This window comes from Quercus lobata, chromosome 2 (genome assembly GCF_001633185.2).
Source record: "Quercus lobata isolate SW786 chromosome 2, ValleyOak3.0 Primary Assembly, whole genome shotgun sequence".
In the NCBI taxonomy this organism is placed as follows: Eukaryota; Viridiplantae; Streptophyta; class Magnoliopsida; order Fagales; family Fagaceae; genus Quercus; species Quercus lobata.
In genome coordinates this window covers 72,038,692-72,053,022 of record NC_044905.1, presented here as the reverse complement: position 1 = coordinate 72,053,022, position 14,331 = coordinate 72,038,692, and the positions used below count along the sequence as shown (strand labels likewise).

The window sequence follows — 14,331 nt, the reverse complement described above, 5'->3', positions numbered from 1 at the left end:
CCTCTGGTTGAACTAGCTCACATGTTCTACAGGGTTCGTTCGACCATTATAAATGGTGAAAGTGGGCTAATGGAATCGCCGAGGAAGTTTGCCCTCTTTATCTTAGGCTTGAAAGGTGATTTGGAGATTTGATTCAATGCCTTACTCATAGCGTCGTTTCCCAAACCTTTACAAGGTGGGCTCTTGTATCTTCGTTTATGGTGGTGCTTTTCATCATAGGAGAAAGATTCTCTTGGTGGAGTTCTTGACCTTTGCCTGTAACTAGCATCCTCTTCATCATTGGAGGAGACGTCAGAATTGGAAGGAGTTCATTTCCGTTATGCATGGCACAGCTTCTTCTTTAAATTGTCAATCTCCCTTTGCATGGCTCTGTTGTTCTACTCTTGAGAGATGTGACTCCCAACTCGAGAATGACTTTTACCAGTATGTGTGGTGTGTATGCTACCTTCTCGATCTCGCTTGCTTTCAAGGTTAAGGAAGTCATCTTGTCGCCTGGAACCCATGGATTCTTCTTGATGGGGACTTGATCCTACCATAGTTAAACATCATACTCACTATTACACAAATTCTCCCCCACAGACAGCGCCAATTGTAGGGACACGTTTTGCAGCCCAAGCCCAAGATGTATAGGAACTTGGCCCAATGAGCCTAGTACAATAAATTTGTAGAAAGTGAAACGAAGAATTAGGCCCTAATGAGTTTGACAATGCCTAGTATGGATTTAAAAGGTGATCAAGCAAGAATAAAAAAAATAGAGCTGAATGAATTCACTGTCCGAGGAGGTATTTTATCATACAAATCAATAACAGTTAGGTACAAGTATAATTTTGATTACTACAATATTATTTCTCAATTTTTCCGATCCTTTCCTCATAGAGGGTCTTTTACATTATATAACTCCCCTTGGACTATCTTGATCCTACACTTGTTGATCATTTGAGCCCTTACTTGAGTACTTATCCCATTAGATAGCCTCTTTGGCTTTCTATGAGTTGTGGTAGTCAAGGCAGGACTATTCAGTGGTCTTCTCCACATAAATGTGACCAGAAAAGTAGCTGCAATGTATTCAATGCGGTGGTGGCAATTTTTTCTTAGATATTTTTGGGTTCCCCTCCTTCTCATATGTTCATGATGCAAGTCTCTACCACTGGAGCTTCTTAGAAGGTCACCCTGATTGTTGGAATACATATTTGAGCTCTATTATTTATATCCAAGGAGATATTCCTCCTCGGACCACATTCCCATTCGTATTTTGTTCATTAAGTCCTGAGTCTAAATCATTCTTTACCATCTGTTCCTCCTCGGACCACCCACGCTCTTGGACAAGGCCCAAGGCTCAATATATAATTTGGGCCCTTGACCCTACAATTAGTATGTTAAAAGGTTTTTCTTCTTTTCTTTTCTTTTCTTTCTTTTTTTTCTTTTTCATCATGATAAAAACAACCCATTACAATTTTTTTTTAATTATTGATATGATCAAGATAGATATATATATATATATATATATATATATATTTATATGCCTTGAAACATGATATCCAGAAAACAAGATGATATTGTCTTAATCAGGGATGAAACTAGAACTTGAAGTTAGGGGGGTGACTTTGCTGCTAGTTGCATGTAGCAACTCTGGCCTCTGGCTCTATTGCTTAACCGCTAAGGGTTTTTTTTAATACATTTATTATTTATTTGTTTTTTTTTTATGTGTGTGACTTCTGTTGACTAAGGAAAAAATTGTTTTATTTACAATTTTTTATTGGGCCGGGTTGTTTGTTTTTTATAAAATTGGTTGATTGAGTTTAATTTTTTTTAGCTTTATTATTAGTAATTTTTGTTGTTGGGCCAATTTTTTTGGACTTGTATATTTTGTTTCAATTTTTTTATGGCCTTTAAAAGGAAGAAAATACTAGAGTAACAAATTTTTTTACAAATCGCTAGTATTGTGAGTAGTTAATAGTAAGTAAAAAATTGACGTAAGTGGTGGACCCAAATGCAAACCAATAAGAATTTACTGTCTTAGTCATTTGTAAAATTTTGTAGAAAAATTTGTGACTATAGCATTACTCTTAAAAGAGTTAATGATATTGTTAAGGGGGACAAAGTGTTATTTTACAGAGCAAAATTACTAAAATTGGTATCTATATACTTACTAATATTTTTATTTAAAAAATTGTGGGGTGGTGGTTGGCCATTACTCCCAGGTCAAAGTCTCCCTCCGTTCATGGTCCCAATAGAGACAGCAAGTCTCCCTGCAGCCCTGGTCCCAATAGAAACTACAATCTAATTAAATTTTAATTGGATCCTCAATTTTGCGACACGTGTCCCATTTATTTTTTAATTTTGTGCCAAGTTAATTATTGAGTGTAAAAATTAAAGTGTCGAAATCCAATTAGATTCTAAATTGGATTTCAATTGTAATCCAATTTTCCGTCACGTATCTATCTAAGTTTTAAATTTTTGTAGCAAGTGAATTATTGGGTACACAAACCAAAGAGCATAAAAAAAAATAAAAAAATAAAAAAATAAAAAAAATTTAGAGAGTTTCAACCTATGACGTCCGCTCCTAATGATAACTATTTATCATCATACCAAGACATCAATCAGTTTTTGGTGTAGACAAGGATTGAATCTCAGATCTCTTATACAACCATCAGAGACTTTACCAGTTAAGCTAACTGGAACCCATGAACATAAAACTAATTAAACTTTAAATTTTATATATATATATATATATATAAAATGATAAACCATTAAATATTTTAGAAATGTATGGTTTAAAAAAATGTAAGTTAATACTATGTATAATTTGAATATTTTCTAAAAAAAATGTTTAATTTGCATCATATAATAATAATTGTTTTTAATTATACCCGTGCGTATGCACAGAATTACACACTAATAGAAGATGATGCATGAATTCAGCATATTCTTAAGCATCTTTTTGCTGTTTCAGAAGCCATGAAATAAGTTCAAAGTGCTATTATTATCCTTTTAATAACGACCATTTAATGACATCACTATTAGCTTAAATTAGACCGGTAAGTTTATAAAGTGTCATGAAGATTATTCTTTGAGTGCAGGAATAGGACAAACGTAAAGGGGGTACTTCACGCGGAATAGGGAAGATAGAAGAAAAAAAAAATAGAGAAAATGGGTAGGAGGGGAGGGAGGAAGAGAAAATTGGTAGAGCCCAGCTATTTTCTCTCAGAGCCCACCAAATCACATTCTCTCCAAAATAAAAAAATAAAATAAAAAAAGAACTTAACAAGATTATGAAAAGAATATTTGACCCTTGAATTGTTCTTTGCCTGCTTTGTTCGTTCATCCCTTTATTTTTTTTCCTCCTCCACTCCTGCTTCATTTTTAATCCCTTCTTCATTTCTGACTTCTTCTTTTTTACGCCTAAGCTTGGTTCTTTTTTTAGTCGTTCTGCTGTCTTTCTTTGCTTATTTCTTCTTCTTATTTCTTTTTTTCTTTTCCTCGTTCTTAGTTCTTACTGAATTTGGATGCCTTTTTTTCTTCTATTTATTTTTAATTGAAGGATATGTTTCAGTTTTTTGGGATATAGTTGTGGACCTTGTGGTTAATTAATACTAGCCTCATCACACGCGCTCCGCACATGCGATGAAACTCTTTTTTTTATTTTGAGTTTAATGTAATTTTTTAATTTGAATTTATCTATTAGTGAGGTTATACAAGAAGAGATTTTTAAGAAACTAAAATTTAGAATTTAAAATGGAGTAAACTCATGGGTTTAGTATGGGCTAGGTTTTAGGAAAAACATATCAAACATGCGTAAAATATGTTTAAATAAAGAGTGTGCTAATTTTTAAGATAAAAAAAAATTCTTTGGTAGTTTTTTTATTTTTGAATTTCATTGAATTACAATTTTAACCTTATTTTTTATTTTTTAAGAATAAGGATTATCTAATTAGATTAGTGATATTTTTGACATTTTTTAAAAGCATAACTAATTTTCTGAATTTTCTTAATATACAGAGATTATATACTTATCTCTTTATTCTTCTTCATTGTGTTGTTTTTGTTTTTTGTTTATCCAGAAATTTCATAATAAAATATGTGTATCTATTTTATATACATTAAAAAAATTAATATTATCTCAAAAAATATATATTATGTAATAGGATAAGTGTAAATTTTTACAAACTCTATTTTCTATCCTCCTATTTTTCTTTTCAACTAAACAAAAAAAAAAATTCATCCCTCTACTTTTACACCACTCCAACTAAACACAAATAAGAAAAATTAAAATCTTCTCTATGTAATAGACTGCATTGAAATGGGAAAAGAGTCTTCACTCTACAAAGTGAGGTTCAGGCTTAATTACACAGGTTACCTTAACAACTTGAACAGAAAACCCAAGAAGACCGCAAAGTGGCTTAAAAGTCCTTGGCTTCACCTTAACATGGATTGGCCCATATATCAATTGCAAAATAATTACTTGTGACAACTTCCAAGCCGAATAAAGAACCTTTTTCGCATGGGAGTATTCCAAGCACCATGGTTTCAGTTGCAACTATATAGTCTAGCTCTCTTAATAATAATAATGTGTATTCATCACTCTCGTTGGCCATCTTCACTGCCTATGGTCTAGTTGTACTTTTACTAGCAGTTCCTGAACATCTATGAAAATAATCCATGCTTGTCATAGTTCTGGCATGGTCATTGAAACCAAGATCAAAATTCCATTGCATTGCAAGAGAAATTGAGCATAGAGAGATTTCATGTGAGAATGGAAGAAGAAGCAACCTGATGTCACTTATTCGTATACCTTAGGCAAAAATGTTACTCATAGTCATAGGGGAAGGAAAAAAATGGAAACAAATGTGAGCATGACAACATATGTGGGACATGAACATAGTGTGACTTCACACCGAGTTTTTATCAAATACCAGTGGCAAGATATTGAATTGACTGATGGAGCAAAATATTTAGACCATAGCCATAATCATTTATATGAGGATCTGGGGTGGAAAATGGGGGACCAATTCAAACCAATTGGCCTAAGGGGCAGGGAATCGTACCTGATATCACACTTCCATCAAGGCATCAACCCAGTTTGGAAACTATATCTGCTATCAATACTTTCATTAGATAAAATATAATTACAACCCTTTTTCCTATGTCAAATTTCACCAACATGAAAGATCGTTAAAGCCCCTTTTTTCCCATAGCAGTTGGATAAAAGCTACTCATAGAGCAAATTACTTGCATAAACTGAAAAATGATGTACAAAGGATAATTCAACTCAACTAAGCCTTGACTGTTACTAACTATTTTCTGCTACAGAAAGAAGACTAAACCTTTAAATTATAAATTACTGTCTACTGTACAAACTACAAAGGAGACTAGCTAAACCTTTAAATTACTCATCTAACATGGTGGACTATCATCTAAGTCAACAATTCTATTTCTACACAATAAATATGCAATTACTACCACGGTTTCATATACCATCAGCTCCATAAATTTGGTCCCATTTTCGAGAGTTTACAGACTTGAATGTCCCCATAAGCATTATTCTGTTCCACATCCACATATCCTGTAGTTCCCAACACCTGCAAAGTTGTTTTATATAATCCAAAATTAGATTTTGCATAACATTTCCACCCAACTTTGTAGTGTTTTACAGTTAAAATTAGCAGAGGGTAGCCTGGATAAGTTTCTGGTGTAGAATGGTAAAAAGCAGCTGAATCTAAAAGCATATATTGCTGAAACAACGTGTAACTTTTCTTTTTTTTTCTTTTTTCTGTTTTTTTGTGTGCGCACGTGTTGGGCGGGGGTGGGGGGAAGGTGTTGTTGGTTTACATGATGTGATAGATTCATGGTAAAGCATTCAAATATAGGGCTTGTATCTTATTTTGGTTCGTTTAAAGAAGCAACCAAGTTAGTTAGGGACAATTTTTAATTTTCTGTATGAAAAGATGGTTTTACCAACGGAACAGAAGCCCAGAGAAATGATGAGAAAATCATTCTCAAACACATACAGAACATACCAGTATCTCATAGAACAGCCTTGCACTTTCTTTCTTGGTTCTTCCTTCCAAAAGCCGTGACAAACTCACTACTTCCTCCTCTCCTCCTTTTTCCTGATTTAGGAATGTTTTGTGCAAGTACCTAGCCGCCATTCTGTATGGAAAATTATTAACAAGTCGAAACCAAATTGTATAAGGAACATAGAGAGTAGATGACAAAGAGAGAAATTGAAGGAGCCAATCCAACTTTACCTAGTTCTCCCTGACCATCCATCTACAACAAAAAGATCCATATGAGAATGCTACATTAAGCAAAATATGAAATATAAAATAAGCCCAATTACAATGTTAAAATAGTGAGATCATTGAGATACTTACAGAGTTCCTCATTATCTGCTCCACACAAATCTATATCCTGAGACAAAACAAACATATAATTCCAAAAAAATTTAACCAGTTTTCCAAAGCAAATATTCAATTTCAGAAATATAATACATGCCATAAAAAGGTTCTGCTCTTACAAGCCAGCCCAATTGTTGCATAGGTTGAATTCATACCTCTAAACTTGGTAGATTTTAAAGTTATGATACAAATATTAGACAAATAATAAAAATAATGTTTCATATTATAATTTTAAGGCTAAGCTGTAATAATGATCATTACTTTTACCTCATTCATCAAATTGAAATCGAGGTCCCGATCTTTCCTCAACGATGCTTCTTTCTCTACATCTCCAAAGGAACTTGCAGGTCGTACTCCCTCGAAGTCAGGATTTTCTGTGTTCTTTGGGCTCTCAAATGATCTTATTGATGTAAAGCACTTAACAGGTGTTTCTGGAGCAATAACAATTTCCTCTGATCTAGCCACAGTAAGAGATTCTGGCTTATGCTCTGATCTACCCACAGTAGTAGATTCTGGCTTATACTCCAATCTACCCGCATTAGGAGATTCTGGCTTATTCTCTGAAGTGCCCACATTAGGTGATTCTGGCTTATGCTCTGAAGTACCAATATTAGGAGATTCTGGCCTATGCTCTGATCTACCCACGGTAGGAGATTCTGGCATATGCTCTGATATACCCACAGCTAATTCAGAAGATTGTAGAATCTTTAATTTCTTTGTGTAAAAGAGAGACCTAAGCTCTGATGAAATAACTGCAGAAAAACATGTTGAGTAAAGATAGCACACCAATTACTAATTGCCATGAAAAAGAAGGGATAGCACAGCATTTGAACCACAGAGAATATGATGATAGCAAACTTACAAGGCATCAAAGGCTCTAAGAAACCCTGGTGGAGGCTGGAAATTCGAGAAGTTTTCCACACAGCTAGAGCATTACAACGAGATGCTCCTCGTTTAGAAACCAAGTCACTCGCATCATGAATGCTCTGCCTAAGTACCCTGTAATTGTTTAACATAACATAGAATGTGCTATGAGTTCATTTGTTTTTGTAAAATTTCAGCCCTTAGGTCCATTCTAAGATAATCAAAATCTCATGTTCTTCAGTTTTTAGTGATGAAAGTGGGTGTGTGTCTGAGTGGGAGCACGCCTGCGCGCATGTGTGAGTGTGTGTGAGATTCTCAAATAAAGATACATTGGGAATTTTGACTGCACTGAAAACAACTGAAATTCCCTAACATTACTTGATACAAGGGAAGAAATGATACTTCAGTATTTAACAATGCAACTAAAGATGAAACCTAGGCTTGCCCTAGCTATATACAGAAAGCATTGATTTCAGCACCATCAACTGTTTTCATGATTCAAAATACTTGGAATTAATTATGATGAGGGACTTTAAGTAAAAGCCAAGTGTAATAAAAAAACTAGGCCAAATTACACTTGTCAACCCTAAACTATCGCTCCGATTACATTTAACCCCCTGAACTATCAAAATGTATGATTTTTCCCCAAAGTTATAATTTTGTTTCAATGCCTCCCTGTCAAATTTTTTAGTGTTTCTTGACAGATTTAGAATTTAAAGACCAATTTACACATCTCTCCAAAACACAGCTGAGGGGTAAATTTGTTTTTCAATGGAAATTTCCATTAGAGTTAGCAGCAAAACAGATGACAGGAGGTTAAGTGTAATGTATTATCAAAATTGAGGGGCCAATCATGCACTTAGGAAGTTCAGGGGGTTAAGTGTCATTGGGTGATAGTTTAGGGTGAAAATGCGTAACTTGCCCAAAAGCCTATTATGTTTGTATCAGATATTCATAACAGAAATTTTGTATGCCTGAAATAATGTGGCAACTGCTTGATATGGATTCACAACTACAGAGTTCCCAATCCTAATTTTAAACTTAACTGTTAACTGATATAACTTGATGAGAAAAGAATTAAGCTCAACTTAGCTCATATCAGGAACACCTTATACCCCATTTTTGCATTAAAATGATTAGCATTATATTAATGTAAAATAAATAATAAATAATAAATAAATAGGGCTGCTATGTGATATTGATGGCTATATTATCATTTGTCTATTATATCATCCACTATGTAGACATAAATTAACATCCATTGTTAAAAAAAATTCTTAGAAATACTCAATTAGAGTCCACTTTTATTTATGGATAATATTGAATTAGTTCATATGAATAAACGTGGATTTAAACTGGAGTTAACTGAACATACTCATTAGGCAACACTATGAACTCATCAATTAAACATTTTCTTTTCCTAGAAGGCCGAGCTCGCTCCCTAGTAGTTGGTGTAGGAATAAACATGAACTCTGGTGTTGTGGCACCTGCATTGAGAAAAGAATTGTTTAAGTAGGACAGAATTCCTAAGGACAATAATTTCTTCAAAATGTGCAAATACCGTAGCAAATAAATTGGGAAATCTTTGGCTGCCTGATCAAGCAATAAAGGTATGAATCACTAGGGGTTCAGTTGATAAATTTCTTTAACAATATCTATTTTTCAAGAGGTGGCAAGAAACATAATTGCACCTGATGCATCTGGGAACTTGGATTTAGGGGTCCTATCAACTGTGACAGACAGTGGATGTTCTTCTGTATTAACTTGACACTTTTTGTTTTCGAAAGATGTCAGACTTGGGAGCTTTTTTGACTCAGCATCATTATGACGCTCTTCATTAAATTTTCTAACAAGTTCTGGAGGTTCCTCCTTGGCCCCACAAAACATATCAAGGTCCATACATTCTTCATGAGCAAATTTTTCAACTCGAAGCTTCTCCATGCTTGTTTCTAAGTTGCTTAGATCATGGGTTTCCCTAATAACAGGCTGAGTTTTGTTTTTTGATTGTGCCAATTCTGTAACCTTTATCTGCTCTCCATCAATTTGATGATCTTCAGCAGATAGGTTAATATGGTCTGCAGGTTCCTCGTCAGTCGCACAAAACATCTCAAGGTTCACACATCCTTCATGAGAGAACGTACGATCTTGAATCTTCTCTGTGCATGCCTCTCCAGTTATTTCGTCTTCCAATGGTGCCTTTTCTGGAACCTTTATCCGTTCTCCATTAGTTTGGATATCTTCATCAAATGGTTTAAAAGGATCTGTAGGTTGTACCTCAGTCTCAAGAAATGTATCAAGGTCAACACATTCTGCTGGAGAGAACCTTTCGTCTTGAAGCTTCTCTGTGTTTACTTTTAAGTTGGCTAGACTACATGATGTGCTCACTTCCATATCTATGTCCATCAGGACAGACGACAGAACACTGCAACAAGAATTACTTGTTATAAAAAGAAACTAAAATCTGAGCTGCCATTATATATAAATATAAACACAATATAGTGAGAATGAAAAAAGATGGGGTATGTTTTACATACTTGTCAGCCAAAGTGTGATCGGTTGAGCAAGTAGTCTGAAAGAGAGAAAAATCCTCATAATGATACTGCGAAACCACACCAAAAAAAAAATTCATTTTAAGTACACATCTCTGACGAAACTAGAAGAGCAAAGTCACCAAAACTGCTTATTGGTGATTACGACTTTATATTTTAATAAATGAACAATTTGACATTAAAATTTTCTATTTTGGCCAGAAATGGAGTAACTTTATGACCTTAATACATGTTTGATCAATAGTATTCCACCCATCCTGGATCTACATCATCATAACAAGTGTCAAACTGAAGGATTGATGGTTCAGGTCCAGAAAGGATAAGACTACATGCTTAATACTACATGCTGCATGTTTCTCTGTACATGAGAACCAATGCATACACAATGCTGTCATATCATATTGATGTTGGCACCCTACAATCTTGCCAAAATTAATAGGCAAAATTACCATATTGTAAAATTTTAGGCCAATAAGTGTAAGCAAGTTTAGTAGTACAAGCCTTGAAAGTTATTATTGAACAGAAGGCCATAATGCCAAAATTAACTTTCTATGTTAGCTTTGGTGGATGAGCTAACAACTAACTGGTTCAACTACTTATATATCATATATTGTATCTAGAAAATGTGTTAGATTGAATTGAAACTTAGTGGCCAACTGTTATGTAGTGGATATTTCAACCATCAAATTACTACATCCTACATGCCAATTTCTGATAAATTTGGTTTAAGTTGGTCAAGCTGCAATCCATTTCGTACCAATTGGTCTATATGTGTAAATTACATGTAGTTCTGATGCAGAACAACAGCTCTGATATCAAAATAATGCAGGACAAAACCAAACTTGATGCAACACAAAAATTGTAGAACAGAAACAATAAAAACAAACTGGAAGTCAGCACCTAGAGTTGGCTAGTTAGCGCTAAACCATTGGAAAAATTTCAAGTAAATTTTATTCATCATAAACTTGTCTCCATAGGAGTACAATAGCATGCTTATATAGACTACTAACCCTAATTCTAGTTGACTTAGGAAAGCCAATTATTGAATTTTAAAAATTATATTGATTATAGGAAAATACATAAAATACTAATAACCTAATTAGCTAATAAGACCTAAAATAAAAATTGATATCCAAAACAAAATAAAACTAAATTAAAATAAATTTTCTTTGCACTTCCTGCATCAGGTCACTTGATAAAAATAGGCCAAAAATGGGTGCCTGCATACAATAGGCCCACCACATGGCCAGCACACATTTGAGGACACATGGCATGAGCTTGATTACCCAGTATTCAAACATGCATAACACAGAGGAAGACGGCAGTACAAGAAGTTAGAGGTATCTCTCCAACAATGAGACAATTATCAATCATATAGTTTTATTAACTCTGTTAGCAATGTCTCCCTCGCCCTCATTTCCATAGGAGTAGTTTTCAGAAACTCTAGCAAAATTCCTTGAGGATGCAAGGCAGGGAGAACCTATTCTTCCTTTTCATTTATCTAAATTTTTAAACTCTTTAAATTTAGTAAATTGGTATGCAATGTTTTTATTTATTCATGTTCAGAAAGGATAAGACAGTAAGCTTTTGTTGGCAAAGGAAGTGTATAATCTCTAGAGAAAAAACAACACATAATCTTGGAAAAGAATGGAATTTCTCCCATGAAACATAGACGGACATATAATTGGAAGTACATGACGAGAAGTTACAAAGGACCACTTAGCATTATATGCATCAACATGACTATATGACATACCTTGTCTAAAGAGTACTGGCCCATTTTCTCATTTTTCCTTGAACCATCTGTTCAGTATTACACCAAATTATATAAATAATACAAACAACAAAAGTAAATATAACTGAAATTTAAAGCAAATTAGAACCTTTGAGTGTGATCTGTTCATAGGGCACCACATTGCCTCTGGGAAGTAGAAGAAACAGACACATTAAGTTAATTAAAACAAAAATAATCAAAACCTCAGCCACTCAATTTTTAAAGCAGATAGCTTACCCACTAACATCTTCAATGATCTCTAGATCAAAAGCATCGAGTTCAAACCTTTCCGGTAGCGTAATAGAGAAATATGGTGCACAAAAATTTTCCACATGTTCATTAGCTTTCGTACTGACCACAAAGTCATTGATTTTTATTAGCACCTTGTGGCAGTCATCAAACAGGTATTCAACTTTTTTTGAGTATATTCTGACAACGCCTAGGAGAAGGTAGGCTAGCACTCTATATGTGACAACATCCAGCTCATCTTGCAATATTTTATCTGCATAAGGCAAAAAATAGGAAAGAATAGGCCAGGCTGATTAGAAATTTAACTTTAGCGTACATGAGGATCAAGGCCACAACTTCCAAAAGAAACAGTGAGACTATTTGTTAGCTTAACTTGACACACATTCAAATTTGACACAGAATTTTTGACAGTAACGATCTCCTATGGATTAGACTCATGATTTTGGAATTTGGTTCATTCCCACTCCACAACTAAAGCTGTGTAGAACACTTAAGAGTCATGGACCAAGTGAAAATGTTAAAAACCTAAATAAATGAGTTATGATAAGTTGTCACTAACTACCCAACTTAAGTGAACCTAGTTGATGTTGTATTCAAAGGTAACTAAGGTAGCATCACAAAAATAATTTACTAATTTTCTTAATCTTGAAATCAGATAAATAAGAAATAAAATTGTTAATGCACCTTGCAAATACTTTTTCCAGATATTGATTTTTCCAAAACCCATTATCCTGATTTTAACTCATCTGCAAATAGTATCACCTCTGAAAATATCATCACATAACCAAAAATATCATCTTTTAAACAAATTTGGCAAACCCCACTAGATTGCCCCAAACACAACTATCACTAGCCAATCTTCCTCAATTTGCCATAATCAGATTCACCACCTGCAATGCAACCCCCCATGCTGCCACCAAAACTACTGTAGCTATCACCATCTTTGTCAACACCAAGCCTATAATTATTATCTCATTCTAGTAAAATCTAATGTTTGCATAGTTACTGATCATCTAAGCTTTTTTTCTCTGCAGCAGAAAGTAATGAGGAAAAGAAAATTACACGATTTTCTTAAGTGTATGTATTTTCTTTTCATAAGTAATAAGAAAAAATATACATACTTAAAAACAAAACACAGACTTATTAAAAATAAAAGAATAGGAAGATATGATTATTCAAATAAATGGAAGAATAAAGGCACAACTAAAGCCATCACAAATCTAAGTTTTGAAATTTCTTTTTGTTTTGTTTTATAGTACTATTGGTTATGCCTGGTAGCTACCTGCTCACATATAAAACATTCATTAAAACCCTATTCTAAGATAATGCTTCCATAGCAGTAAAAATGTGAAATTTGAAGGTCCACAATATGCTCATCAAAACTTGGTACTAAAAGTGTTTGGCAAAAATTTTATTCAAGATTTTATTTGTGTACTACCCATTTTGCAGTTCCATGTTCCCATAAATTTCCTATGTCTCACTTCTCAGTTCAATGCTGGAATTCAAGCAAATTACAAATGCCAAACCAAACATTTGAAATTTTCTTTAAGGCTAACTGCCTCCTTTATCTAAAGTATTATAACCAAATACAAGGAACAGAACATTAGAATCTAACAAAAACATTCTTGGCTGAGAGAAATTTCAATTAAATCATTTCCCTACAAATATAAAGTAAAAAAAAATCAAATTTTTAGAAGGAAAAGAAAAAACCCAGATGAGAAAAAGAGAAAAGAATGACTCACCAACAGATGAGGAGATATTGGTTTCAGCAATTTGAGTCTTTTTGAGCTTCTTGAAGAAATAGGCTGCGACCCAGATGGCGCCTAGAGGCCCTTTGCTTGAGAGCAAGCACTGTGAGTAAAACATTCTTGCTTCTCTGTTCTCTTTCTCTCTCTTTGTGTTTTCCTATGGTTTTGATTCTGATATGGAAAACATATATAGTTGAAAATGGTGCTGGTAACTGTGTCACTGTGTGTGTGATAAGGGGTTCTAAAACAAAGCTGAAGAAACGGTCGACTAGAGACTAGAGTGCCCAGCAAGACTCGGACGAACAAAATGAATATGCAAAATTACCCGAGGGAACTTCATGGTGATGGGGTTTTATTTTCTGAGTAATATTATATTCATGGCTTTTTGGGAAATGAATAAAAAACAAAAAAGGAAATATTGGTATTTTATTTTTATTTTTATTTTTTTATGGAAGGTATATTATTGGGTATTAAATCAATTTGAAATTTGGATTTTTTTACTATTGCAAATTTTTTTTTTTTTTTTTTTAGGAGAAGATCAATTTTTGAATACCTGGTCAGGTGTTCTACTTTTTTACCAGTAACATTATTATATAATAATAACACTAATATTTATCTGTTAATTCCTTAGTTCATACTAAGAATTTAAGTACTCTTAATCTTACTATTTTTTTTTTTAACAGAAGTGCTCTTAGTACTGATCATAAAATATAGCATTCTCATGGATGAGAAATTATACCGTCCTCATG

At 33.7% G+C, this 14,331-nt stretch overlaps 1 protein-coding gene across 1 annotated transcript; it reads right to left on the bottom strand.

Moving 5' to 3' along the window:
• Positions 1-5,198: 5,198 nt before the first annotated feature.
• Positions 5,199-13,922, bottom strand: LOC115976476 (sister chromatid cohesion 1 protein 2). The gene is given in 14 exon segments (XM_031097779.1): positions 5,199-5,503; positions 5,505-5,579; positions 6,018-6,150; positions 6,249-6,270; positions 6,375-6,411; positions 6,666-7,150; positions 7,261-7,397; positions 8,638-8,749; positions 8,954-9,684; positions 9,797-9,861; positions 11,568-11,614; positions 11,695-11,732; positions 11,823-12,087; positions 13,577-13,922. Coding segments are annotated over 14 exon segments (2,307 nt in total). The 5' UTR covers positions 13,701-13,922; the 3' UTR covers positions 5,199-5,467.
• Between the last annotated feature and the right edge of the window lie 409 nt (positions 13,923-14,331).